We start from the raw sequence: 26,760 nt of genomic DNA, 5'->3' as shown, positions 1-26,760 counted from the left end.
GTTGGCGGCATCACCGGGACGGGACCGGGATGGGGGCGGGTCCAGCGGGGCGTCCCCGGGCAGCGCCCGGAGCCCTCCGGGCCGGCAGGAGGCGCTGTGGCGGCCAAGCCCGGCCCTTCCGGCAGCGCTGGCTGCGGGCGGTGGCGGCGGTGAGGGGATGCGGCCCCGGGCGGCGGCCGCGCTGCTCTGCGCGCTGTGCTGCGCCCTGGCGCGGGGCTCCGAGGACATCGTCGTGGGTTGCGGCGGCTTCGTCAAGTCCGACGTGGAGATCAACTACTCCCTGATCGAGGTGGGCACCGCTGCCCCGCCGGCCCCGGCTGCCTGCCGCGCGTGCCGGGCGCTGCCGCCCGGGCCGCGGTCACAGGTGGCGGTGGAGCTGCGGCTCTTCTTCAGGCTGGCACTCTGCAGCCTGCATGGCATGAACCGCGTCCTGCTGCCCCCTGGCACGGCGGCTGCTGCTGCTGCTGCTGGTGTTACAGCACTGGGTTAGAAAATGCCTGGTTCCAGCGCTCCTCGCCTTTTAAAAGAAATATCTTTGTGTCTGCTCTGTTTGTTTCTTTTAGATTAAGTTATATACAAAACACGGTACTCTGAAATACCAGACAGACTGTGCTCCGAACAATGGGTATTTCATGATTCCCCTCTATGACAAGGTAAGACACAAATACCCCACAAATATTGCACTGTCCCCTCTGTGCTGGAGGCAGCTGCTGCCTCTGCCTCTGTCTGCCGGCAGATTAAATCTCAGAGCAACACCCACCATGAAACATTTGAATCAGGACATCACTTAGTTTGGTTTGGATCAAAGTTTCAGCTGTTTCTTTTTATAAAGCAACGACTTAATTTCCCAGTGCTAAATATGAAGAGAAAAGCCAGCCAACTGTGGCTGCAGTATTGGGTTTGTGCTGTTTATTGGAATGACTGCAGCATTGGGAGCCTGAATTCCTGCCAGTAGCTGTACAAATACTGCACAAAAAGTACAGGCTCCTACAGAGTACAGATAAAGCTTTCAGATTTTTTACCTATAGAAATGGAAGTAAATGTATATGAGAAGGTGTTTTGGTATGACTGAATTGAAAATAACCTGAATGGTTAATTGCAGATATTAAAAATGTTTAATGGAGATAATGATCCAGGAGACTCAGAATGTGTCAGTAATTTGATGTCTGCTTAGATTGAAAAGGTGTTTACATTCAAATTAAATTAAATACAAGCCAAGGTGTTTTGCTCTTTTAAGGAGATGGTTAACTTAGGCTTCAGAGGTAGAAACACAAAATGGTTTGGGTTGGAAGGCACCTTTGAAGGTCATCTAGTCCAGCACCAAATAATTCCTTCCCTTCCCAATCTAAGAATGTAACATGCTTTCTGATCCTGGTGATTTCATTCTTGGGCCTTTGAGCCTTTCCAGGGATGAGCTTCAGGATACGTGTGGCAGAAAACATGTGGTGCTCTCTGATACAAAGAGGATCCCTGTATTGATTAATACCCTTTTGGATCAGAGCTTTTAAAAGAATTGGAATTTTGTTATCCCGTGTTTGGGCAGAATGGTTGAGTGTTACCCAGTGGAAATATCAAAGGCTGATTTAGAGCCCATCTGATGGGGCAGGTGGAGGTAGATTTGAACGCTTTCTAGCACTGAGCTGCTTGACTGTGAGCCAGGTTTGTGCTGGAAGCAGGATAAACACGGTGATACTTAATTTCTGCTCTTGGCTGGATGTGAGCCCAGCATCCCAGCCTGTCTGGGTAGATATGGCAGCTGCTTTGAACATAAGCAGGAGGAAAGGAGAATGGTGGATATTGGTGCACTCGAGTCTTGTGTTCCTCTCTGCAGCATGATGCTTGTGTTCTGACTTTCTTTCTCATTTGTTAGCTAAATTAAATTTCGATCAATAAAGACAGTTATTGCTTTTTCTTTTTTTAGGGGGATTTCATTCTTAAAATTGAGCCTCCCCTAGGGTGGAGTTTTGGTAAGTGGTTGTATGTCTTCTTACAATAGGACACTGTATCTGCAGTGTGGGACTTATCTCTAACTTGCAGCTGGCAGGGAAAATGGAGCACTTTTCCAAACCTCTAAACCATACTGCATGGTTTAATAACTGACGTGTGCTTACTGTACCTGGGGAAAGTAAAGCTGGGCTGGTAGACACTGACAAAGTAACCCTTGAACTGATTTGAAGGAATGTGGGCTTTTGACAAAAAATGGCTGCAGTGGGAGGAGGGAAAGAGGATTTTCAGAGTCGGGATTTGGGGGTGCTTTACCTTTGCTGAAGAAAGGCTTCCAGAACAACACTTGCCATGCTTGAATGAATACATTTCTGTGGCAGTTGTGTAAAGCTGAAACAGAGTTTCTCTGTGGTTGCTCTCTCACTAACTCTTGTGCTGTTTCATCGTTCTTCTGTTCCAGAACCTACCAGTGTAGACATCCATGTGGATGGCATTAATGACATTTGCACAAAGGAGGTGATATTAACTTTGTGTTCACAGGATTTTCTGTGAATGGAAAGGTTAGACTCCTTTATCTTCATTTATTCCACCTTATGCTAATTCAACCTTCATAAACACATTCAAATTCAGCTCTTCATGCTATTTTCATTCATTTATACTTCTGTTTCTTTTTATTTTGACAGGTTCTCAGCAAAGGTCAGACATTAGGTCCTGCTGGAGTTCAGGTTGTACTGAGAAATGCTGGCAGTGACATAAACATACAAACAACTATTACACAACCTGGAGGAAAGTGAGTGTGGGTGGTGCATACTTAATTCATCTGTTCATTTGCAAAAGATCCTTTCAATTCTGTCATACTGACTGGGACTGTAAGAGTTCTGAAGTATTTTTTCTATCATGTGAATAGAATCTGAATTGTTTTTCTGTGAACAGATGTTTGTGGCTGTTTCTGAAGAGACATGATCCCTTTCTTGCCTTGCAGGTTTGCTTTCTTTAAAGTGCTTCCTGGCGAATATGAAATCTTTGCATCGCATCCTACCTGGATGTTGAAAGAGGTTAGAACCTACACAAGTTCTGGTTTGCCTGGTTAGAGAGGATGGATCTGCTAGACCTTGTCTGGATCAGATAGTGTGAGGAAGGGGCTTTGTGGGTGGACAGGGTTACTGGAGTTTTTCTACATCTAATTCAGGTAGTCAAGAAACTGCCTGGTACAGACCCAGTTTGGAGATAGTGAAGCCAGCCAGGGAAGGACAAAATGAGCTTTTGCTTTGCATCTTCTATCCTGTACATTTTGCAAGAATGTTGTAGCTCAAATCCTTCCCTCCCAGACTTCTTGTTTTTTGAGGAGCTCTGATATCCTGACCATTTCCTAAATGAGTGAAGCAGGAAAAATAATGTTTTAGAAAGTATCTTTGCTTTAGTGTCTTAGTGTCTTGAGTAGCCTGGAGACCCTCTTTGAGTTCTGCTGCTCTGGCTTCTGTTCCTGTTGTTGAATGTGCAGTCTCTGATTGTTTTTAGGTGCTGTAAATGAGACCTGATGCCTGTTTTTGATGAAAATGTTTGTTTCTGTGTTTCAGGCCAAGACAGTGGTGCGGGTGACAAGTTCCAATGCTTATGCTGCCAGCCCCCTGATTGTTGCAGGCTACAACGTCTCTGGGTCTGTGAGGAGTGATGGAGAACCCATGAAAGGGGTCATGTTTCTCCTTTTCTCTACTTCAGTCTCCAAAGAGGTAATGGTTGATCAGTACTTCTTGAATATGAGTATGGCTATAAATAAGAAGAACCAAATAGCTTCTAGATTCATATTTCCCTGATACTCATCTGTCCTTCACTGGTTTGTACAATCCCTTAAACTGTGTTTTTGCATTTGGTTCTTTTGTGTGATTTTTTTTTCCCTAACAAGACCCTTGTAATCCAACGTGACCTCCATGGAATTATTTCATAATTCATTGAACAGTAGCTGTAATTTGTCTTCAGCATGACATCTTTATTACTCTTTGCCCTTTTGACGGGAAGACAAAGTTCCACAGCTTCTACTGCCACCTTACAAATGCATTAAGAAATGAGTGTGAAACATTTGGTCATGTAGAGCTGATCTCTGTTCTGCAGTGTTAACCCTGTCCACAGAACTGAAGTCACTTAAGACGCATAGTTCAGTTTTGGGGTTGTTGAATTTTCCAGTGGTCTGTCCTTGTTACCATAAAGTTGATTATTTGCTGGTTTTTCCTGTTTTACCGATACATGAATTTTAAGCCATCTCATCAAACTTTGCCTCTAAAATGGTTTTATACTTCCCATCAGTCTTTCACAATTGAATATTTTGAACCCTGCTGTATCCCTCTTTCCCCTCAATTACTTTCTGTGTTCTTCTTTGAGACAGAAAGTTGTATTGCGTTTATTACTACAGGATGTTGTGGGCTGCAGTATTTCTCCTGTGGATGGGTTCCAATCAAGAGATGAGTCTTTATCCTATTTGTGCAATGTTGTATCAAAAGAAGATGGATCTTTCAGCTTTCTTTCTCTGCCAAGTGGGAAATACACTGTGGTAAGTGACTAGAAATTCATTGCTTTTCTATTGAGTAGGTTGTTAACTTTCATTTTCTAAACCAGAGTGTGCTATTGCCACCTCCTCTCTTTAAGCTGTTTCCTTTTGTTCCCATTCTCTTTCTTACATCTGGATGTTGTGGGAGCATGTTCTCTGTGCACTGCCTGGAGTGATGGTCCTGCACTCTCAGTCTGTGCTCTACAAATGGGATTCAGGCTTCTCTCATTCCTTTAATCCTTCTAGCAATCATAGAGTCTCCTATCTGTAAGCTCTTGCACATACAAGTATGCTGTATTCTGACTAGAGGGTTACTTTTCCATCTTTTCTGATAATTTCATGGCTTCCATCAGTCTTGAAATATTGCCCATATTTGTGTCTCCGTGCCTCTGAGTAGTTTTTCCAGGAGGTTTGCAGCTCATTTGACCCTTGGTAGAGGTGTCTGATGTCAGTAAGAACATGAAAAATTATAGAGGAAAACTATTCTATCATCACAACTTAGGAGTCAAAGCCATGTGTCTTCTTTCAGATCCCATTCTACAGGGGAGAGAGAATCACCTTTGATGTTGCTCCATCTAGATTGGACTTCCTTGTAGAGCATGACAGTTTACAGATTGAGGTAAGGCCTGCAGAGGGAATAATCCTTTTTGCCACTCATTCCTGTAAAAGCCTAACTGATTTTAGCAGAAAGCAGCTGAATTGTGGAAAAACTTCTTTGTAAGAAGTTGAAGGTACTTGTTTATGCACAGCAGGTAGAAGACAGTTTCTAGTACTGTGCTGTGTTTCTGTACTTTGATCCCTTTTAGTAGGAAGAAACAAAATAGGGCAGAGCTGTCTGCTGTGTTCACTCTCATGTCAGTGTTGCAAAAAGGCAGTAATCTTCAGGTTGCCTGTATTTCCTTGTTGAGATTGTCACATCTCTGGAGAAGGGCCTGTAGGTTTTCCTGGTTTGCAGAGTGCATTGTGTAATTTCATTATGACCTGTGACTGTGGCCCTCTGGGCTGTACCAGTGCAGATAAATTGAGAATGTGTGTTTTGTACTTAGGGGAGCAGTTTGCCTGGAGATCAGTTTGTACTTTCACAGTGATTATCCTGGTACATTTTTTTCCTAGAACTGTAAATAAGTTTCCTTTATATGTGCGTAGGGAGAACACGGTGTTGATGGCTGTAGGTGTGTGTTTGCATTTCCTGAGTAAGGAATGATGTTAATTTTTTTCCCATTTCAGCCTGTTTTCCATGTGATGGGTTTCTCTGTCACAGGCAGGGTGTTGAATGGTCCTGAAGGAGAAGGAGTTGCTGATGCTACTGTCACTCTGAACAATCAGATTAAAGGTATGCAGTGCCCTTGATCTTTGTTGCTACAGGGAAGCCTTTATGAAACTCAAGTACAGGACTAGTGTATGATGTGGAATTAACCCTTCAAGACAATACACTGCTTTTGTTGCAATTTATTTGAAATGTTAAAGTGGATTTCATGCAGTTGATAAATTTTGCGTTTTCTGGTTTACATGAGAGCATTAAATATTCATTTGTTTGGCAGTTGAAAATTTCTTAATTGCTTTCAACCATATGCTAGATTGTACTTTGAAATACAGAAATGAAGGTTCACCTAGTAAAAAAACATAAAACTATTTGTTGTGTAATATGAATTAAAAATAGCCTAAAGCTGTGCATGTCCTCTGGATCTGTTGATACATAAGATTAACATATGCTCTGGTTTTTAACTCTTGTTATTTGTTACAGTGAAGACAAAAGCTGATGGCTCTTTCCGCCTTGAGAACATCACAACAGGTACATACACAATTCATGCCAGGAAAGAACACCTGTTTTTTGATACTATTACTGTGAAGATTGCACCAAATACACCTCAGCTGGCAAACATCATTGCAACAGGGTAAGGACTGGTGTCAGGATGAAAATGCAGTTTGATATGTGGATGAGGCTGTGAAAATGGGTGATCATTTCCATGCCATGCCCAGAATTGTGTTGTTAGGAGCTAAATGTTGCTGAAGAAATTAAAGGTAAATAGGGCAGCTTGAGTGCATGTTTCATGCACAGTATTTTGCCCAGTAATAATTCAGGTTTAGAGCATCCTCTTAATAAGCTCTTCCTTGCAAGTGAAGACACTAAGGCATGGGTAAATTAAAAATTTTAGAATGTTATGTGAACCAGGAAAGCAACAGAGAAGCTTTCTGCCACTTCACTCTTGCACAGAAGGAGGATATCTGGAGTCACACAGCTGTCTGGTGCAGTGCTGTACCAACCCTCTGCATTTTACTGCTCACTCTCAAGGTCATTGTTGCCTTACCTGAATTGTCTTTGTTTGATGCCTTGACTGTGAGTCTAAGGCTGTGCAGTGGTGGGAGATACAGCATGAGCTGAGGAAGATGAAAGGGCTGTGGTTCTGTGTCCAGGACTTCAGAGGAGAAAATAGTGGCAGTGTTTTGGAGAAGGGAAAACTTGGAATTTACTGAGTCAAATAGCTATCAGCTCATACAGTCAGCCATTAGAAAAAACGCAGTGTGCTGCTCAATGATGGGGTACAATTTATTCAGTAACTAAATATATTGTGCTGTTGAAGGCAATGACCAAAACTTACCAGCTTCTAATTTGTCGTCTTGTCTTGTGCTCTCACAAGTGTAGGTGTAGCAAGGTTGTGTTCCAGTGGATTACCTATCATATTTAAGGTTTTTGTCACAAAACATTTGAAACTATTTAAAACCTGAGGGGAGAAATCCATTGCCTGCCTAACACAAAACCTTAAATCTGTTGCCTGCTTAGCACAAAAAAAAAAAAAAAGAAAAAGGGCTTGAAGTGATTGGGTTGGTGGCAGGGAAGAGTGAAGCAAGTTGCTTGCAAATCTCTCTTTCAGGAGAAATCCTTTCCAATTCAGGTGTTATTACCTCAACCTAGTGAGGTTTACTTCTTGAGGAAGTTCTAAAACAAGGGTTCTTTATGATCTTTGTCAAATCAAGGTACTTGTTCTGATGACTGGCTTTTATTTAACAGGTTCAGCGTGTGTGGCCGCATCTCAGTTACTCGATTCCCTGACACAGTCAAACAGATCAGTAAATACAAGGTAACCATGATACCTGAAGACAAAGACAAAGCAGCACTGGTCACAACAGAAACTGACTCTCATGGAGCATTTTGTTTCAAGGCAAAATCAGGTGCATACAATATTCAGGTAAGGATGAGCTTTCATTTGTTCATTGTAGGACTGTCATGGTGTTTTAGAAGATTTTGAAATTTTGGAAAGCATGTTGGAGAGGCAGGTTTTGCTTTGCCTGGGATTTACAGTAGATTTCCATTTTTTAAATGTCTGATAAATGCATTGAAGACAGCAGAGTGGATGGTTTTGGACTGGTGTCTGAAAGGTGGTGATGCCTTGATGTCATGTACTCCATAGGTAATTATTCCAGAGGCTGAGACCAGAGCAGGATTGGCTTTGAAACCCAAAATGTTCCCTGTCACTGTTACTGACAGACCAGTGATGGATGTGACCTTCTCTCAGTTTTTGGCATCTGTCTCAGGGAAGATCTCTTGTTTAGGTAAGTCCATTGTGAAAGTGAAATGGCAATGGAATGGAGAATTTCAGCACTGCATGTGTGAGTGAGTGTTGTTGACATCAACCCTATGGTTGGTCCCATCAGCAGGTAAGTAAATGTAACTTGCAGCACATGGAAAAAACAACTCTCCTTGGGAGATGTTGTGGCACAGTAAGTTTGGAGTAAAGTCATGTACCTCCTTTTGATACTTGCTAGGGATAAGCAAGTCTTCCTTCCTCAGAAGATGGGTGGGTTCTGGAAGGAAATGGTCCTGACTGCTGCTTAGGATACTGATCAGAGAAGTACTGGAGGTGAAAAAGAAGTTTACAACAAAAAGGGAAAAAAGCAGTGCATGTAAAAACTGTAGGATAGATGCTGAAGCTGTTGGCAGAAGCTTTCAACCTCTGTTTCTTTCATAAGCTTTTTGTCTTTATTTCAGTCTAAGGTTCCTCTCTCCTGCTATTTTCCTTGATTACCTCCTGATTTTAGCAGATGATGATTGGAGCCTGATTCTTGTCATTTTTACCCTTTCTTTTTCCTCTCTGAATTCTCCTGCACTTTGTGTTCTGCCTCTCAGGTCATTTCTTAAGTCTCTGCAGACTGAGGTGAATCCAGGGCTTTAATGTTGATCTCAAGTTTTTTCTTGCTATTAGATAAAAGAATTTGATTAACACTCTCAAAATCTGCAGAATGCAAAAACCCATGATATATGCCTAAGAAACAAGTTTTAACTCGAAGAATCCTGTGCTGGGAGGGGTTAACATTTCATTTAGCACCCGAGGTGAGGCTGGCAGTGTTTGGGGTGCACCTGACGTGCCGTGTTCCCTGGCAGACGCGTGCGGTGACCTGACGGTGACACTGCAGGCCGTGAGCCGCCAGGGGGAGAAGCGCAGCCTGCAGCTGCAAGGGAGCAAGGACTCGGTGCCCTTCACCTTCGAGGGGGTGCTCCCGGGCAAGTACAAAGGTAGGAGCAGGGGAACTGCTTGGGGGGCACCTTGGTAGCTCAGTTTGTGACATAACGTGAGCACTTCTGTTATCATGGATACCTTTTGCAGCATGCCCAGCACAGTTGTGAAACTTTGGAGAATCTGGAAAAATACCTTACAGCAGTGCATCAGGTTTTCTTAATGTTGGATGTTTAACCCTGTGTCAGCCCAAAGGTTACTGCCCCCTTGAGTTTTAGGGTCTGCATGGCTGGTGTGGGGGAACTGGGCTTTGTCATTAACTAGTTTGTCCCAAGCCTAAGACCAGGGACAGACTCTAGTTCTGCTTCCAGAGTGCTGCTCCTAAGAACAATCTGTATTTTGGCCAGCCTGCCTTGGCCTGTGAAAATAAATTGTTTTCCAGGGAAGGGTATAGAAGGAGTATATAGATTGCACTCTTTGTACTGGAGTGGGAACACAAGGTTAAATTTGGCTGGGTTGTAATGTCCTCTAGGCTGCTTTGCCTGTCACAATGGTAGTGCCCATTGAGGAAGCTTCCAGGGTGGCCAGGTTTCATTATTCCTTTTCATAGCACAGCTCTCCTGGTAGGTGTATTGGGTTCCTGGTGATGCTGCAGTGCTGAGAGCCAGGTCTGTTACTACAGGCATTGTTGTGTATTTATCTTTGCAGATTATTGTCAGGGAAACTAGAGAGACACAAACTTCTCATATCACAAAACCTGCCCTTACTTACTCAGTTTTACATTACTGAAATGCTTTGTGTGGTGTATATTCTAGTAAGCATTGCACATGAAGACTGGTGCTGGAAGAATAAATCTTTGGAATTGGAAGTCTTGGAGGAAGATGTGTCTGGAGTAGAATTCAGGCAGACTGGATATATGCTGAGGTGTTCTCTTTCTCATGCAATCACACTGGTACGTAGGAAGCAAATGTTCTTGTATGTTTTTAATGACCTGAAGGCAGGTTGCATTATGTTTGGAATCAAAGCCTTCTCCTGTCTCTGGAAGGTCACAGAGCATGGAGCATTGATGTTTAGAGTGCTTCAAGATTTGTCTTTTAAGTCTGGTGAAATGGTCTTGTGATGTTAGGTGTTACAAAAGAGATGGCATTGATGGATCTTTAGGCAAATACGATTTTCATTTTGTTGTTTAGTAGTTGTTAATAGTGAACTGTGCTGTGGCTTTACAGGAATTTTATCAGGATGGAAATGGACCAGAGAATGTTGGTGTTTATAACCTGTCCAAAGGAGTTAATAGATTCTGTCTTTCAAAGCCAGGTAAAAGCTTAAAAATATTAGTTTAAAAATGAAAAATAACCAGTTAGGTAATACTGCTGGGAACTAAAAATAAAATTTCTTGTGGTTTCTGAAAGACATTGTTTTAATTTAATCTGTATGTAAATGATCTGTTTTGAGTTTTTAGAATTCTCTGTTTCTTCTGCTATTTAGTCCTTCACCAAATCTAGATTGCAGAAATAAAATGTTACTTTTTTTTTTTCTTGGTGATGGAAGTATTTCATCTTTGATGAATGAGGTCATGTTGAAATAATCTCATTCATATAAGGTCTGTGTGTCAGACTCATTAGAAGGTTTCTGTGTGAAAGGCAGCAGATACACAGTCAAATTTTGTAGTTGTTTCTATACCTCTGCTCTAAAAATTGACTTTTTCAGTGGGTCATTCTTTGCCTTGCTGTTTGTAGGTGTGTATGAGGTGACCCCACGCTCCTGCCACCAGTTTGAGCACGAGTATTACACCTATGACACGTGAGTGTGACTGTTCCTCACCTTCACCTACCAGCATGATTCTCCATAAAGCTCCCTTCTCCTGCTTGCTTTCAGCAGGACAGGATGTGTAGAGGGAAGCTCAGGCAAGGTGTATCACACGTGTTCTCTTGCCCTTCCTATCTTAGAAGTAATAAAAATCAACTAATGAGAGAGTTTAAAGATGCTTTAGTTATTTTAGATGGGTGTTTTTGTCAGCTTTCTGTCTGTTTAGTGTTGGGTTTGCTTTGTAACAGAGAAGAGTTATTTCAGTGAAAACTGTTGCTCATCTGAGAGCTGAAAGGCAGAAGATAAGACAGTAAGATTGCTAAGAGGCTCTTGCACTATTGCCTGTCACTGGTGCCATGACCCTCTGGTGGTGGGACTCTGCTCACCCCATTTTTTGAATAAATCTTCACCCTCATCACAAGTAAGCAGTGCTGATCTTCCTTGGTCAGGCAAGTTTATTAGTTATTTATAGATTATGGTCTGGTGATGTGTTTAATGACACTTTGACATATGAAATCAAACAAATCAGATTTAGCTTGAGAGAAGCAGAAGGCTCAAAGGAAGGGATTGCTTTGGGGCTCGAGTTAGGAAATGCTCCCTTTCCAAGAGATGACCATCCCAGCACTACAGCTTTGCTGTGTAATTTCTGCATCATCTTTTATAAAGCATTTCAATCTCAGGGGTGAGAGCACAGACTCTGCTAAATAAGATTTGCTCATTTGGGAAGGGGATTTGGAATTCATGTCTCTGTTCCTTTGATGTGCAGGTCCTCTCCCAGTATCCTGACGCTCACTGCAGTTCGCCACCACGTCCTTGGCACGATTGTAACTGATAAACTGATGGATGTGACTGTCACCATTAAGTAAGGACAAAGAAATGATGGGGCTATAAAAAGTGGAAGAAAAAGACATTTCTCCCATAAAGCTTTACTCCAGTTTTAGTGCTGCAGTGGCTGCTTTCTAAGGGGATGGCATCCTAGCCTAGGCTGCAAGAGGTTTTTAATGCTAAGATGTGCTTTGAGTTCTTTGGAGAGAGATAAATCCAGCCTCATTTTGAGCATTTTCTCATCATTTCAACGTTGCCCCTCCCTACTTTTGTGTCTTGGTAACAAGGAATGATTTTCTGAGTTTTTATATACTTTAATGAACTGATGTTTCAGGGGTATTGTTTTAGCTTAGGTCTGAGCTCCTTAAGGCACTAGCATATATTTTTTCCCTTTTTCCTTTCCTCAGAATGAGAATCTGCTGCTTTACAGCATTGTAACTGGTGTGAGGAGGATTATAAAAGGAAAAACATGCAGAGTGATTGCACACTAATGCACCAATTTATGTTTAGCTGAACAGACAGCTCACTAGGGAGCACTGATTTGTGAACAGCTTTAATTGTACGAGGTGCCAAATCTGCCTGAAAGTGTCTGGTAATGATGAGTGTTTTATTGATACTCTGCTGGTGTCTACTTGTTCTAGGCTATGGGTTCTCAAACTTCTTTGAATGCAGAAAACATCTTTTCAGAGAACATTACCTGCAGAGCATTGCCTCAAGTTCTCCAACATTAATGACCCCATCACTGTAACTGCTGGGCAACTCCAGCAGCTGCAGAGGAGACACTGAGACAGCAGAGAGCCATCAGGATTTTAAAAACAACTTAGTGAGGAGGTGAATATAGTACCAACCTTCTCAGCTTGTTGGCTTTTTGGAGACTATTGGCCAGTGCTTTGAAGCAGCTTAGTTGCCACAGATATCTCTGATCAATCCTGCCTCAAGCTTTTCAGCTGAATTCCAGTTTGTTGAAGTGCCACCAACATAAAGGGAACAGCTCTGGGTTTAAAAGCAAGCCATGTGTTTTTAAAAGTCTGTGTACCAGATCCATGGCTGTGACCCTTTAACTTTGAGTTAACAAAAAACCCTGAACAACCTCAACCAAAAGCAAAGCTGATTCTCATCAGTTCTTGATAATGGCTTGGTATGTTTTAAAAATAAGACTGTAGTAATGTATTATGAGTATCTTGAGATTGTGTGTGCCTGTACAAATTTTTAATAGGCTTTCAGACAAAAAAAAATTACATGTTTCTGTATTGTGTCTGGACTGCAGAGAAAGAATATAAAGCCTTGATGAAACTTAGTGTGATAGAGCAATAGTAACTATGTCTCTTAAAAAGACAAACTGGAATATGGGTGAAGGCTGAAGCAGGAGACAGAACTATTCTGGTAATCGAAAGTGGCTGTAGGAAAAGTGATTGTGCTCATTTAGGTTCAGTCCTCACTGGAAATGTTGGAGAAGAGTGTTGATAAGATACAAAGGATGATTGGAGTCTAGAAGAAAGTGCTAGAAAAGAGAGGATGCAAGATCAGAGAGAGTGAAATAAAATGCATTGTTCTGAGCTGATTCTAAGAACTTAGTTGAATTTATCTAGTAATCTCTTCACTGGACAGTGACAAGATAGCTGGGTAGTTCAAATGAATAGGGCAGATAGGTGAGAACTCAGAGATTTTCCTGGGAATTTCTGGCTCTTGGAAGTATTTATGTGTGATAGAAGTTACTTTCTCCTTGTATTCTCTGCTCCTGAGAGGTAAGTTCTGAGACAAAAGTCCCTAGTTCTGAAAAAAAAAAAGCAAGCTTAGCAGTCTTTTTATTTATTTTGTACTTTCTCTTTGTATTAAGCTTGTTCTCAGGTTTGACATTCCAGCCTTTCTCTTTAATTTTGTTCTTTGTTAAAGGTACTTTTGCAAACTGATCCTTTTGCCTAAAAATTTACCACTCCTGTGCTCTTACCAGAATAAACAGGGCAGTTAAAATGGGATGGGTTAAAAAAATACCCTGGGACTTGTCTGTGGTGGTGTGAAGGCAGTAATTAACAGATACAACAAGCTCTTTTCTCCTGTAGGGCAGGAGATGATTTAGTTTCTCTCCATGTTTTCAGGTCATCCATTGACAGTGAGCCTGCCTTGGTCCTGGGGCCCCTGAGGTCTGTTCAGGAGCTCCGCCGGGAGCAGCAGCTGGCGGAAATCGAGAGCCGCCGGCAGGAGAGGGAGAAGAAGGGGCAGGAGGAGGAAGGAACAAAGCCACCAGTGCAAGAGATGGTGGAGGAGCTCCAAGGACCATTCTTATATGAATTTTCATACTGGGCAAGGTAAAAGCAAACTCCAATAATGGACAAGGTGTGTTCTTTGTACTTGTGTGTGGTGTTTCTGTCAAACAGGATAGTGACACGATTCCAGGTAGGACAGAGCTGCTGGCTGGGTGCCTTTGGTGACTCTGAGCTACAAGGAATCTTAGTACCACAGTAAGAATTTTGCTTAGGTTGTTGTTAATACTTTTTTCTTGGAGTATTTAGATGCATTCTTGCACTCTGCTCTACATGAGAGCTGCTAATTCAATTTTCCTCTAATTATATCTTATTTGTGTTTTACAGGTCTGGAGAGAAAATTACTGTAACACCATCATCAAAAGAGCTGCTCTTCTACCCACCTTATGTGGAAGCAGTTGTAAGTGGAGGTAAATATGAATAATTTATTGTTTGAAAGGATTGAATTTTTATGATTGAAATGTATCTATGTAGATAAACATATGAATAACTCGAAAAGTAATGTTAAGGAAGTTAGCTTCCTAGTTAGGAAGCTAGGAATGTTAGTTTCAGTTGCAGCTATTTCTTTGGGCCAGTTTAATTCTGGAATTTGGAAGTTATTTAATAGAGGATGCAAGCACAGTTTTTATCAGCAGAATATTCTTCCAAGTGCTGAAAAAGCACCTAACACAAGAGGAAGACCAGGATTCTGGGTATTACACCAGATGCTCAGAATTGTTCATAGTACTGTCACCTAGAAAAAGAGTTGTGCAAAAACAAGCTTCCTATTTTGAATTTGTTACCAAATTCAAGTTTCTATCAAAGTTTTTTTTTTCTCCTCCACTAGATTACAGTAATAAAAATATTCACAAAAAAAAGATAAATTTCAAAATTGTCAGGGTTATCATCAGTTTTTGATGCTGCTTTTTAGGTCAGTGTCCATTTTGTCCTCAGGTTCTTAAGTGAACATATTTTGTTTGAAATCACAAGGAAATGTTAAGTGCCTCTTTTCATGTGACTCTGTTTGCACATTCTAAATTCATTTGAGGGAGGGAAATAAAATTTTGCTTAATGACATTGAACATGACATTAAGCTGACCTGAATTTGAACTCAAAAATGTGGTCAAAGCTCAGTGTAATCTGCCTAGAAGGAAGTTTCATTGCCTTTGTCTCTGTGTGGCTGCAGTGTGTGGAACTCACTGAGACCTCCAACCACTTCAGAAATCCATAAAGTTTTTTTGGGGATGTGCTTATAGCTTTGAAATGTAGTTACTCATTTTGGTATTGTTCAGATTTTGTAAGATGTGTTGAGGGGCAGTGAAATTGTGTGGATAAAATGCTACCAGCTGATCACTTTGGAAGTAGTTAAACTCCTGTTGTAAGCCAGAGTGTCAAGTGTATTTTTGACCTTTTTTTTTTTCTTAAATCCCCTTCACAATGACCAAGAGAGTTGTCCTGGGAAGCTGATAGAGATTCATGGAAAAGCAGGCTTATTTCTGGAAGGGCGAATTCATCCTGAATTGGAAGGTGTCGAGATTGTCATTAGTGAGAAGGGAGCAACTTCTGCACTTATCACAGTTTTCACTGATGACAAAGGCACTTACAGGTAATGAACAGATTGGTTCTGAACCTTTGGATTCTTTAGTTAAAAGGCAGTGGTTACTTGACAATGTGTATGTGATATCCAAGTGTTCTTTCTGAAACAAGTTCTGTTCTCCTTTTCTTTGAAGTGTTGGCCCACTCCACAGTGACCTGGAATACACAATCACTGCTCAGAAGGAAGGTTTTGTTTTGACTGCAGTAGAGGGAACAGTTGGAGACTTCAAAGCTTTTGCTCTTGCTGGGGTGACATTTGAGGTAATGTTCTGAACATTTTGGGTTCTAAATGAATAGTGTGTGCAGTTGGAGCTGGACAGGCAAAAAGTTAATCCATGTCTTCCAAAGACAAATGGGTGGGGGATTTGGGGGTAATTTATTGTTATTTGGATAATAATTTTTGTCATAAGGAAACAAATCTCAGTGGATGAGCTCAGTTGAGACCATGACTTGCCATGCAGGACATACTTTGCAAGGTTTATAGAGTCCAAAAAACTGGCTTTATTTGCTTTTTTAGACTTGGACCACCCTGTTTTAATGAGTTTTGTCCCTCAAGGTGTAGTCTGGTCCAGCTAGTGCTTGGTTCCAGTGTTTGGGGTGCTTTGTTCTGGCCTCCCTGTGTGTTCTGTGGAGTGGTAGAGAATGGCTGCTGTGGTGGCACGTGGTGTGCCATGGGCTGTGACTGCCCAGGGCTTGGGAGCAGGGGCTCTGCAGCCCTGTGGTCTGGCAGGAGGGGCAGCACAGATGTGGTGAGTTGTGCTCAGAGCCAGCCCACCTGTGCACTCTGCAAGGGGCTTTTCAACTGAGCTCTTCTCCATAAAGAAACCCTCAGTTACACTTAAAATCACTGATTTTTCAAAAACAGATCAAGTCAGAGGATGACCAGGCTCTTGCTGGAGTTCTCTTGTCCCTCAGTGGAGGGGTGTTTCGCTCCAACCTCCTCACACAGGACGATGGCATGCTGACATTTTCCAATCTGGTGAGTTGAAATGATTCTTCTGATCGTGGCTGTGTGTGGGGCTGTGTCACTCTGCCCTCCCCAGCAGGGCTCTCCTTAGTGCCAGGTGTCCTTTGAAACCCTAACCCACCATGAGAAATGCAGATCCCTGAGAATAAACAGCACTTAAAATCTTAGCAAGTGAAAGATGTGAAATCTAACACGGCAGGAGGTTTCTCCCCAACAGGTCGTAGATGATGTTGGTTGATCTCAATTACTAATTTGCAGTCTGTAAACATGAAACAAGCCAATTTGTTGATAATCATTGGAGAGTCTTTAGGGGGAAGGAAATCTAATTACATTATTGATCTTTATGTGTGTAGACATGCTTGAATAGTTTCTTTGCAGACATCCTTCTTTGGTGGTCAGTCTCCTGTCCTTGAGGTCTTGTGGTAGTGTTTTAGGGCTGTAGTTTCTCTCTTAACACTGTCACCAGGTGGAATTCCATCAGTTCATTGTCCTGTGTTCTCCCTGTTTTTCACTGCTCACGTTTTGTGACAGGTTTAACCTGTGGTTGGAACAGAGCACTTCAGCTCTTCAGAGAGCTCTTGCAAAGCATATTTGTTTGGAGTTGGTGAGTTCTTGCATCACTGTGACTAAACAGATTGCTTTGTGCCTCTTTGCAGAGCCCAGGGCAATATTACTTTAAACCCATGATGAAAGAATTTCGATTTGAACCATCATCACAAATGATTGAAGTGCAGGAAGGACAAAATCTCAAAATCCAGATAACTGGTTACAGAACAGCTTACAGGTCAGTGGAGCTGGAATCCATGGAAAATCCTATGGGCTGTATTGGGATGTGTTGTGCCAAATGTGTTTCCTCCATCACAGCTCTGTTCTTGCAGGTTTGGAGGAGGCTTTCCAAGTCTCAATTTATCTTAATTATGCTGTGTATAAGTACTTTTTTTTGCCTTTTTTCGTGGTTGTGGATATGTAGCTAAGACCAGATAGCAGAGCTATCGGAGGAACCATGACTATGAAAGCATTGTCTCAGTGGCACTGGAAGTGGTTTGTGCTTCCTCCAGAGAGGAGAGGACTATTCTGGGTATGGTAGACCAATTCAGAGATCTGACTTCAGGATCCTTACTTTCCTTACCCTCAGGGTTAAGAAAGAACTCCTGCTGATGGAGTCTAGGAAACTTGGATTCTTAAAGTTGTATTCTGAACTGCAGCAGATTCTGATGATTTAAACTGTTTTACAAATACATTATAAATACCCCTTTTCTTCTGCATGCTATGGTAAATATATTAAGTACTTTTGCCATCAATTATAACAATAAAATGTCTTTAAAATACATATTAAAACAGCATGTGCATATCTGTAGCAACTGTTCTCTTTATACCTCCAGCTGTTATGGCACAGTTTCCTCTTTAAATGGAGAGCCTGAGCAGGGAGTGTCAGTGGAAGCTGTGGGACAGAAGGATTGCAGCATCTATGGAGAGGACACAATAACTGATGAGGAGGGCAAATTCAGGCTCCGTGGCCTTCGGGTAAGGAGGAGGAGGAGGCTCTGTCATTTCTTTGTCACTGTGACAATGGAGCAGTGAAATGGGTTCTGTTCAGTAGCCACTGGGTTCTGTTTTCCCATCATGTTTGCTAACTCAGACTGCCCTGAGTCTCTCTGTGTGAAGAAACACTGTCAAGTAGTGAACATTGAGCCTGAGAAAAGGGGAAGAGAAAAGCTGGTGGTGTAAGTGTGTGACCTTGCTGGCAGCATACTGTGCTGTCCTCCACAAATACTGAGCAGTTGGTGTGACAGGACACAATCCCCTGGTCAGTGCTTGGGTGACCAGCAGGGAGTTTTCATAGGCAAAAGAATTTGGGGAAGTGTTTAGTTTCTCCTGTGAAGATACCAACAGCCTATTTTTAGCAGGACCTTGTGTGTGTGTGTGATGTGGTTACACAGCATGCATGTGAAGTAAGCTGTTCTTCAGGGAATGGGGAAGCTGAATTTATGGCACCATTATGGAAGGAATCAACAATTTCCTAAAGTAAAAGGCAATGTTTGATCAGATTTTAATCCTGTGTTTTCCTTCATCATGGCAGATGATTTAACACTGTGATGCAACAAAGTAATGAAAGTTCTATATAGCCTTTTCTTATTTTCTGACAGCAAACACTCCTAATAGTGTTATTGAGCTGAATTTTCTATTTGAGATAAGGAAAACTTTAACTGCATAGAGTTAAATCTGTTTGGGTGGTGTATCTTAAATGGAGTGTCAGAAAATCCTCTTTACTGCTCTCTAAAATTAAAGTATGTATTATTCAGTGTTGGGATTTATCATCTGAATTTTGCTTTCAGCCTGGCTGTGTGTATCATGTCCAACTCAAAGCTGAAGGCAATGATCACATTGAAAGAGCTTTACCACAGCATCGAGCAATTGAGGTAATTTTTTCTCTTTTTTTGTAGCATCACTTAAATATGAAATGGGTCTGTCTAGGCATCCTGTCTGTTCTGTCAGCAGCAGTGTAGTGAAGGCATTCTGTTTAGACAAGTGCTTTTCAGCAAGTTAGCTCCCTAAAAACAGACCCCATATTGTGTGTCAGCACCATAGCTCAAAACTGAAGTGAGATAAAGCCCAAACAGTAAACAAGTGAAAAGGATTCTTTCACAGTCATGAAAACTGTGCATCCAGAAACAAGAGAATAAACGTATGGAATACCTTTCAACATTTCTTTGTGATGTGGAACAAAGCAGTGGTAGCTTGAGGAGGTCATAAGTTGTCATATTGTCCTACAGTTGTATTTAGTTATGGGCAGAGAGATATTGTTATGTTTTATTGGGTCTAAATCATGCAGTCTTGATGTAGGTGAAATTGTAATTTGGACTATCACTTTTATCTATAAAATCTAGTATTAACTTCACATTGAAAACTGTGGAATCTTGTTAAATATTCCACATTAATCAACTATATAAACATCTCTGTGCATTTCTCAGCACAGGTGCAAAATATTGAGACCAATGTTCTGAGATCAGGCAGTCCTGTCGATGTACCTCAGCCTTTTCCAGAATAGTTTGTGCTTTTGAGACTTCCATTTTTAGTTTAGCTTAATGTCATGAGCCTCATGCTGCTAATGCCCAAGTCTGCAATTGCAAGCTGTGCACTCTGGAGAGCAGGGACTTGAAAGCTTTGAGCTTCCCTGTGGTTAGTATAGAACAAAATCCACTTTTTATTTAAAATGATCAGCAGTGTTTGTGCTGTGTTAACAGTTGTGTTGCTGTCCTTTGTTAACTGTCCCTCTGTTGGTGAAAACCTGAGTGTGTTTTGTGTTGCAGGTTGGGAACAGTGACATTGATGACGTTAATATTATAGCGTTCCGGCAAATTAATCAGTTCGATTTAAGTGGAAATGTAATTACAGCCTCTGAATATCTCTCCACTTTATGTGTAAGTTCAAGCCTTTCATCTTTGTCAAGTGTATTTGTGACTGCTTTCACAATCTTTTTTTTTTTTCTGCAGGGACACTGGAAATGGTTCAGTAGCCAGAGCACACATTTAATTCAAATTAAAACTAATAGTTTAATGAAGGTGAATTTGAATCCCAGATTGAATGAAGATTGATTTATTCCTGATGTTTTGCTCTAATGTTTCCGTTTTTCATAGGAATATGTTTAAGAAATACCTTCTCTGGTTGGCCTGTACATTTGGGGATATATTTCCCTGATTAGGGATGCTCTGTCTGTAGGGGCATCAAAACAACAAGGGTTAAATGAGTCCTTTGTATCAGAGAACTGCATTAATTCCTGAAACACCTGAAATTTTTGACCTGTATGTCAAAACCTGAAGATACCATGTGAATTCAGTAATACCATGGGACATGTGAATTTAAAAGTACATTATAATAGACAGTGTGACACAGATAGGAAAACTGAAATTTTCAAAATTCAGAACACTGTAGTGTGGTCTGAAAAAGCTTGCTAACACCTCTGATCCTTTTGGCTTAGGGCACAAATGCTGGAAGTGTCTGCAAGAGGTGTTAGTGGGGTAGGAGTTACAGTATAATTTCTCAGGTTTAAAAGCTCCATAAAATGTTACCTACCAATATAAATGCAGTGCTTGGATTTCTTTCACACTAGTTTGTTATGCATCTCACCTGCCAAGATCTCATTGCTAAGCTGTTGGGTTTTTTGGGAGACATCCAAAGGATCCAGCACTCAGAGCAGGTGTGAAGGGAAAATGCGTCACCCTACTGAAGAGCCCCTGAGCTTGTGTCCCATCTTCCTGGGGAAGTTTAAACCCTTGCAGTTCATCCTAAGCCAATAGGAATTGATGTTAAAATTTGATTATATGGAAGTTATCCAAGCCTGTGCCTTCTTCATATTAGGTGGGGTGTTGTGTTGCATGTGAGCTGTTGAAGGGTGCTTGTCATCACCCTGGCCTCCAGTTCAGGCATTCTTGTCTCTGAAAGTTGTGCTAACACTGGTCCAGACACAAGTGAGAGCAGTTTTGTGCTCCACAGCACAGACTGCTTCTCATACACTGGCTATGTGAAAATGTCAGACAGCAGCTGTTCTGAAATTATTTCAAGTTCTATAAAAAGACTCTTTTGTAACTTTTCACATCCCAGATTAGAACATTTCCAGGTGTTCTTACTTCACAACTTTCTGTTTATAAAAACACATGATGAATTTGGAAATGCTTTTATCCCTGAAAGTGTGGGATGTCTGAAATATCTATTGTGGTGCAGGCTTGGAAATGCTTTGTTTGTGCTTCTTCCTTCACTTACAGGTGAAGCTCTACAAAAGTGAAAATCTTGACAACCCAATTCATACAGTCAACTTAGGCCTATCCCTGTTTTTTCATTTCCCACCACTACTCCGAGATGGGGAGGTAAGAATAGTGCTGGAAAATTAGCTTAGATCACTTTATTCTTTTCCCTAAGGACACTGAAGTGTAATTTGTGCCTGCAGAGGTGTATTCATGCTGCACTAATCAGTGTCTTGGAAGATTTGAAGCCTGTTTAACTGTCCTTTGCCTGTAAATGTGGTTTTTATCTTGGACTGCTCCTGATGCTGTAGCCTGAGTATGTTTTTTACCCACAGAATTACGTGGTGCTCCTGGATTCTACATTGTCTAAATCACAGTATGACTACACCCTACCTCAGGTTTCTTTCACTGCCATTGGATATCATAAACACATTACACTGGTCTTCAGTCCCACTGTAAGTTCTACGTATTTTCATGTTCCAATGTTCACCTTGGGAGCAGTATTTGGTGTTATAACCTGCATATATTTTGTGCTCTTGGCCAAGCTTTCTGTTAGTGTAACTATAAAGAGGTTTATGAGTGGCATTAATTTACATTTGCTGTGTGTTCAGTTGCCAGTGGAATGGGAGTGGGACATGAAACAGCAGTAGGAAATGAAGGGTGCAGATGTGCCTGAAAGGTTCTGTGCTAGCATGGCTGCTGTCATGGGGTCACAGAGGTGTGGGCAGCATGGGACAGGTAAACCAAAGCACACCAGGCTGACTGTCAGTGGAGACTGACCATCAATGAATTGGCTTTACAAAGCCTGAGACACCTCAGGAAGGGGTAACACATGAGTGCCTGATCCAGAGAGTGGCTTTGAAGTGGGAAGTAAAGCAGATCCTAGAACAGCACTTGGAAGGAAGTGAGATAAGAAGGGCTGGATGTGCCTCATGATCCTATTGCTGATATATGTAAAATAAAATCCATGATCTGCACTGTTTGCAGAGAAAGCTGCCTGAACAAGACATTGCCCAAGGGTCTTACATCGCGTTACCGCTGACACTGTTGCTGCTGCTGGCTGGGTACAACCACGATAAGGTGGGTTAGGGCTGCTCTCCTGCCCAAATGTTACTGTCCTGTCCCTGGATACATTGCACTGTGCCCAGGGAGGGTTTGTTATCCAGACAGAGGTGCAGCCACAGTCCCCTTATGTGATTCTAAGAAAAGCCACAGTGTAGCCATTGTGGACAATTGTAGCCATCTTTTTGGACAATTACCTTCCTTTAAAAAAGCTTAGTGTGAAGATGAGTTCCTGTGCTGTGGCTGAATTTTGGTTTCCCATTTGATCGCTCTGAGAAAAAACAATACAGCACCATTAAAATTCAGATAACCAGACTCAGTGATAATAGGAATGAAAATAATTGTTTTCTTGGCTTCAGGGACAATCAGACTGGAAAAGATCTTTCAAGTCTTCAGGTCTGGTCTCATTAGCTTTATACCCTCCCTAGTTCAAAAGCTCTCAAGAGGAATACAAATACCTGCTATACAACCCCTCTTGTCTTTGTTATCAAGCTGTGCTCTTCTAGTCTTTTCTGATATGACTGGATTTCTGTTTTACCCAAAAGAGAAATTATATTTGTCTGTGCAGTTTGTTTTCCTCTCAAACAATCAGTTTAGGTTTTGATTATCAGAAATTCTGATAATCAAACCAGAAGTCTGGTTTGATTCCTCCCCAGGACTTGCTGCCATAGATGTGCCATTGATGCAATAGAGTCTGGTAGGGGCTACAAGTCTATAGAGAACCATACCATTCAGCCCTTACATACCATTATAACCACAACTTGCTTGCCTTTTTTTGTCCCCCAGCTTATTCCCTTGCTGCTGCAGCTGACAGCCAGGCTGCAGGGGGTGCGTGCCCTGGGGCAGGCAGGCTCAGACGCCGGCGGCTCCGAGGACGCAAAGAGACAAACCAAGAAACAGAAGACGAGACGGACATGAGCTGAAAGGAGGGACTGGCTGCATGGTGCTCTGTCAGACTGGAGCCCGAGGAGGCAAAGCCACTAAAACACATCTTTGTTGCATTTGCAGACTTGACTTTTTTTGGTTTTGCTACATGAGCACCATTTGTCACATTAGCTCCATTTTGGTTGTAAATTTTCTATGGAGTCTATAGATTTCCCTGTTGTAAAGTGATTAAATGAATGCCTCTGATGTCACTGTGAGTGCATCTCTCATACTTGAAGACAATTAATGCTTTTTTTTTTTCCTTTTCATTGAAACAGGTCATGCTGTCCTTATTAATGATTTATAAAAGCAGTGGTAATAGATAGTACTTGATTTCAGTTTCAGTCTCTAGAATTTGGAATGATTTTTCCTTACCTTTTGAAATACTGACTTTACAGAAGCAGCACACAGGGATTCTGCTAATTCAGCATTGCCTGAAACAGAATTCTAGGGGAAATGGGTAGATTGGTGACTTATGTCATTGTCACTTCCAGTTCAGCAGCTTGATTGAAGAGTCTGTCTGATTTCAGTTCTTGTCCAGTGATTATGTTATCTTTGATTAAGTTTTTGCCCAATGAAGACAAATTCTCCATGCCAGGTAAGGTTAGTTGTTAATATCAGGTAAGTTCTGCTGTTCCTACTTCAAGAGCAGTGTTTCAGTTTTAGTTTCCTGTCCAGTATGATCTCTTTAGACCTCCAGTGTTCCTGAGGTGGCTCCAGTGGGCTGCACTGCTCTTGCCAAAGCTGTACTGTGTTCTCTGTGTTGCCATTCACCCAGTGTGGTCACATCTCCTGCTCAGGCCATGCTCAGCCTTTTCTCAATTAATGATTGATATTTTTTTAACCTCTTTTTACCTTTTGGATTTTTTAACTGTAAGGAATGTGACTTTCTTTGAAATCTCCAATGTGTACAGTCCCAATAATGTAGTCTGTAATAAATAACCTGTTTCTTACAGGTTCTCTTTTGATTCCTGCTTGAAGTAGATAGTTGGACATACACAGTTTAAATGTTAATGGGGCTTTTTATTGACAAATACTATAAAGGTTAACAGAGCATTTGAAGATGCACATAAATGCCTGCAAATATTGCAAAGACATTGGTACTGCCAGTAAGTGGCAATGTTTCTCTTTTGCAGTACTTGAAATAAAAGTCCCCTTACATTTAAATGTTTAAGCTTACAAGCCCCCACCAGTCTTAGAAATTTGGGTGCTGAAGGTTTTACCCTGTTTTTTTTTTTTGCACTTTGTGAGAGTTTGGGCCTAAATAATTAAAACTTCATTTGGTGATGATTCTGTCTCTCAGAGGGAAATTTGTCAGGACCATAACAAGAATGTAGAATGTTGAAAAAGCATTATGTAGAGAGCTTGAGATGAAGCTCTAATAAATTATCATGCTCTACTTAAAGACTTTGAATTTCATATTGCTGCGATGAAATATATGGGGAAAAGACAAGGTGTTCTAAGACTTATGATAAATTGTACATTTTCAGTACATTTCTATTTTGAGCTGGTGAATGTTAAGAAAGTTATTGCTACTTTGGGGAATGTATGAGGAAGAAATGCACATATCCATGTGCCTCAAAGGAGTTCCAGGTATTCTGATCTCTGAACTGTGAGACTGACTGATGATTGAAATTAAACATTGGAACTGCTGTTAATAAAAAGAAAATAAGAAAACTGACAGTTCTTGCTAATTTAATGTTTGCTTCTAAATGTACAATTTGCCCAGTGTCTCTTCTCAAAATTGTCTTTTCTTTGCCTTCTGCATCACGCTTGTGGCTGACTATAAGTCCCATGTTTTAAGGTTTATTCTGCTGTTGAAGTGTTAATTCCTACAAAAACTGTATCTTGAAGTTCCTCAGTTGGCAGAGAAGTTGTGCTCTGAGAAAACAGGGAAAACTAAAGCATGAGATAATTTTCTGAAACAAAACTAAATGCTAAGGAATCAGTATCTTCAATTATTTGTAGAAACCAATAATCAGACACACAGGCCCAAGCAGAAAGATGAGTGCGGTCTCTGCAGTGCCCAGAGCCAGGAGCATGAAGCAGGACAGACAGACAGGTCTGTGTCCGTGGGCAGTGCCAGAGGGTTTGTACAGACACTGGGGGTGCAGGGGCTGTAGCTGGCACCTCTGCAGTGCCCCCAGCCCCTCAGCACAGCCCTGGGGAGAGCTCTGGAGCACAGACAGGACCTGCTGTGGGCAGCAGCACTCAGAGCAGAAACGGGGGAGTGGGGTCAGCACTGCCTTCTGTCCTCTGCTGGCTCCAGTGCCCAGCTTGGACTCACTCTGCATATCAGGGTTCCAGTTTGTGCTCTTAAGACTCCAGTACTTGGTTGGACTGGCCCTGTTCAAATTATTGAAAACATAGTTAAAGCTGCTTGTTGCATCTTTCATTCATTTATGGGAATGCAAAGAATAAATGCAGGCTGGGACTAACGCAGTATGTGGACTTACTGGAAATCTTTCAAGACTCAGTGTTTATTATTCTTCTTTGCAGGAACAGTAGTGAAAAAAATGATTAATTTATTTGCTTGGTGAGCTAAATATGGTCAAATGGCTGAATTCTGTGGGAAATGAGAGAAAGGCCTTCTGGATAGAGAGATTGCATGTTACTTATTTTTTCTGTCAAAAGTAACAATGAATATTACATATATTTGGCTGATTCATCAGTGATGCACAAAACTCTATTATTTAAGATTGAAATGGATCATTAATACTGAATTTTAGAATTTCTTTATAGATGGTTCAGCTTAATTTCTATATTTCTTTATTAGATGTTTGTGACACTCCAAGAACAAGTGTTTTTGATTAGCATGAGTACCACCAGTGTCAAAGATACAGCAATTAAAAATAAAGCCAAATGTGCTTTAAAAGCAAGAAAACAAATACTTAAAATAGAGAGCTCAGTGCTTCCCTTCCTGCTGAGGGCAGAATTTCAGGAGGGAATCTCTCAAATCTGTGCTGCTTCTTTGTGTGCTGATGAAGTGTCAAGGCTCCCCCCTTCCTACCAGGTTACTTTTTACTCAGCAGAATGTGAACATTGCCATCCTCCCTAACCCATCAAGGAGAAAAAGAGATGAAATTTCAGCAAACAGGCCATCCTCTGACATGGCACTTCAGTGCTGTGGTGTTACCCTTTTGTATTTTCCTTTGCATTAGAAAATGTCCATACTGGGAAAATAAATAGGCAAATCTGTGAGCCTTCAGCATTGCCCATCTGAGACAGCACTTTGGTTCCTGCTGCTGTTCATCTTCATGTGAATTTTGTTCCTCAGACAAAGACACTTGCAGTGCAATTGTAGAATTAACAATTCTATTAAATAATGAGTACCCCTGTGCTGAGGAAATGTGCACTAAGCAGTGAGGCTTTGAAAGTGAGGTGGCCTTAGAAATTCTGCCAGAATCTGAGTAACTGACTTGTCCAGGAAGGCTGAAGCTGAGGGTGGAATTGAACCCTGAGATGAGTGTCTAATTTTCCTGCTATTCAGTATTCCTTGCTCTGTACAGCATCTGTAGTTCTATTTTTGTCCATTCTGAAAGTAATTTAAATTTGGCTTCTTGCAAAGGTAAATGCAGTAAAATGAGTGATGTAGAAAAGGCCTGAAAAGCAGCAAATTTTCTGAGCTGAGCACAACAGCACTGGCCCACATCACACC

General features: G+C 41.4%; 1 protein-coding gene across 1 annotated transcript; it reads left to right on the top strand.

Moving 5' to 3' along the window:
- Window positions 1-129: 129 nt before the first annotated feature.
- On the top strand, window positions 130-24,783 carry LOC118692486 (BOS complex subunit NOMO1-like). The gene is given in 32 exon segments (XM_036392347.2): window positions 130-289; window positions 564-653; window positions 1,922-1,967; window positions 2,405-2,449; window positions 2,452-2,504; window positions 2,628-2,734; window positions 2,927-2,999; window positions 3,522-3,674; window positions 4,352-4,489; window positions 5,016-5,105; window positions 5,714-5,819; window positions 6,231-6,381; window positions 7,497-7,674; window positions 7,897-8,038; window positions 8,868-8,999; window positions 9,756-9,892; window positions 10,167-10,254; window positions 10,677-10,740; window positions 11,513-11,608; window positions 13,668-13,877; window positions 14,160-14,242; window positions 15,258-15,417; window positions 15,542-15,668; window positions 16,273-16,386; window positions 17,031-17,158; window positions 17,757-17,898; window positions 18,711-18,794; window positions 19,686-19,796; window positions 21,138-21,239; window positions 21,452-21,571; window positions 22,104-22,196; window positions 22,965-24,783. Coding segments are annotated over 32 exon segments (3,627 nt in total). The 5' UTR covers window positions 130-157; the 3' UTR covers window positions 23,097-24,783.
- Window positions 24,784-26,760: the final 1,977 nt, after the last annotated feature.

This window comes from Molothrus ater, chromosome 16 (genome assembly GCF_012460135.2).
Source record: "Molothrus ater isolate BHLD 08-10-18 breed brown headed cowbird chromosome 16, BPBGC_Mater_1.1, whole genome shotgun sequence".
Classification (NCBI taxonomy): Eukaryota; Metazoa; Chordata; class Aves; order Passeriformes; family Icteridae; genus Molothrus; species Molothrus ater.
Note: the sequence above shows the minus strand (reverse complement) of the source record. Positions and strands in the feature narration are given on the sequence as shown.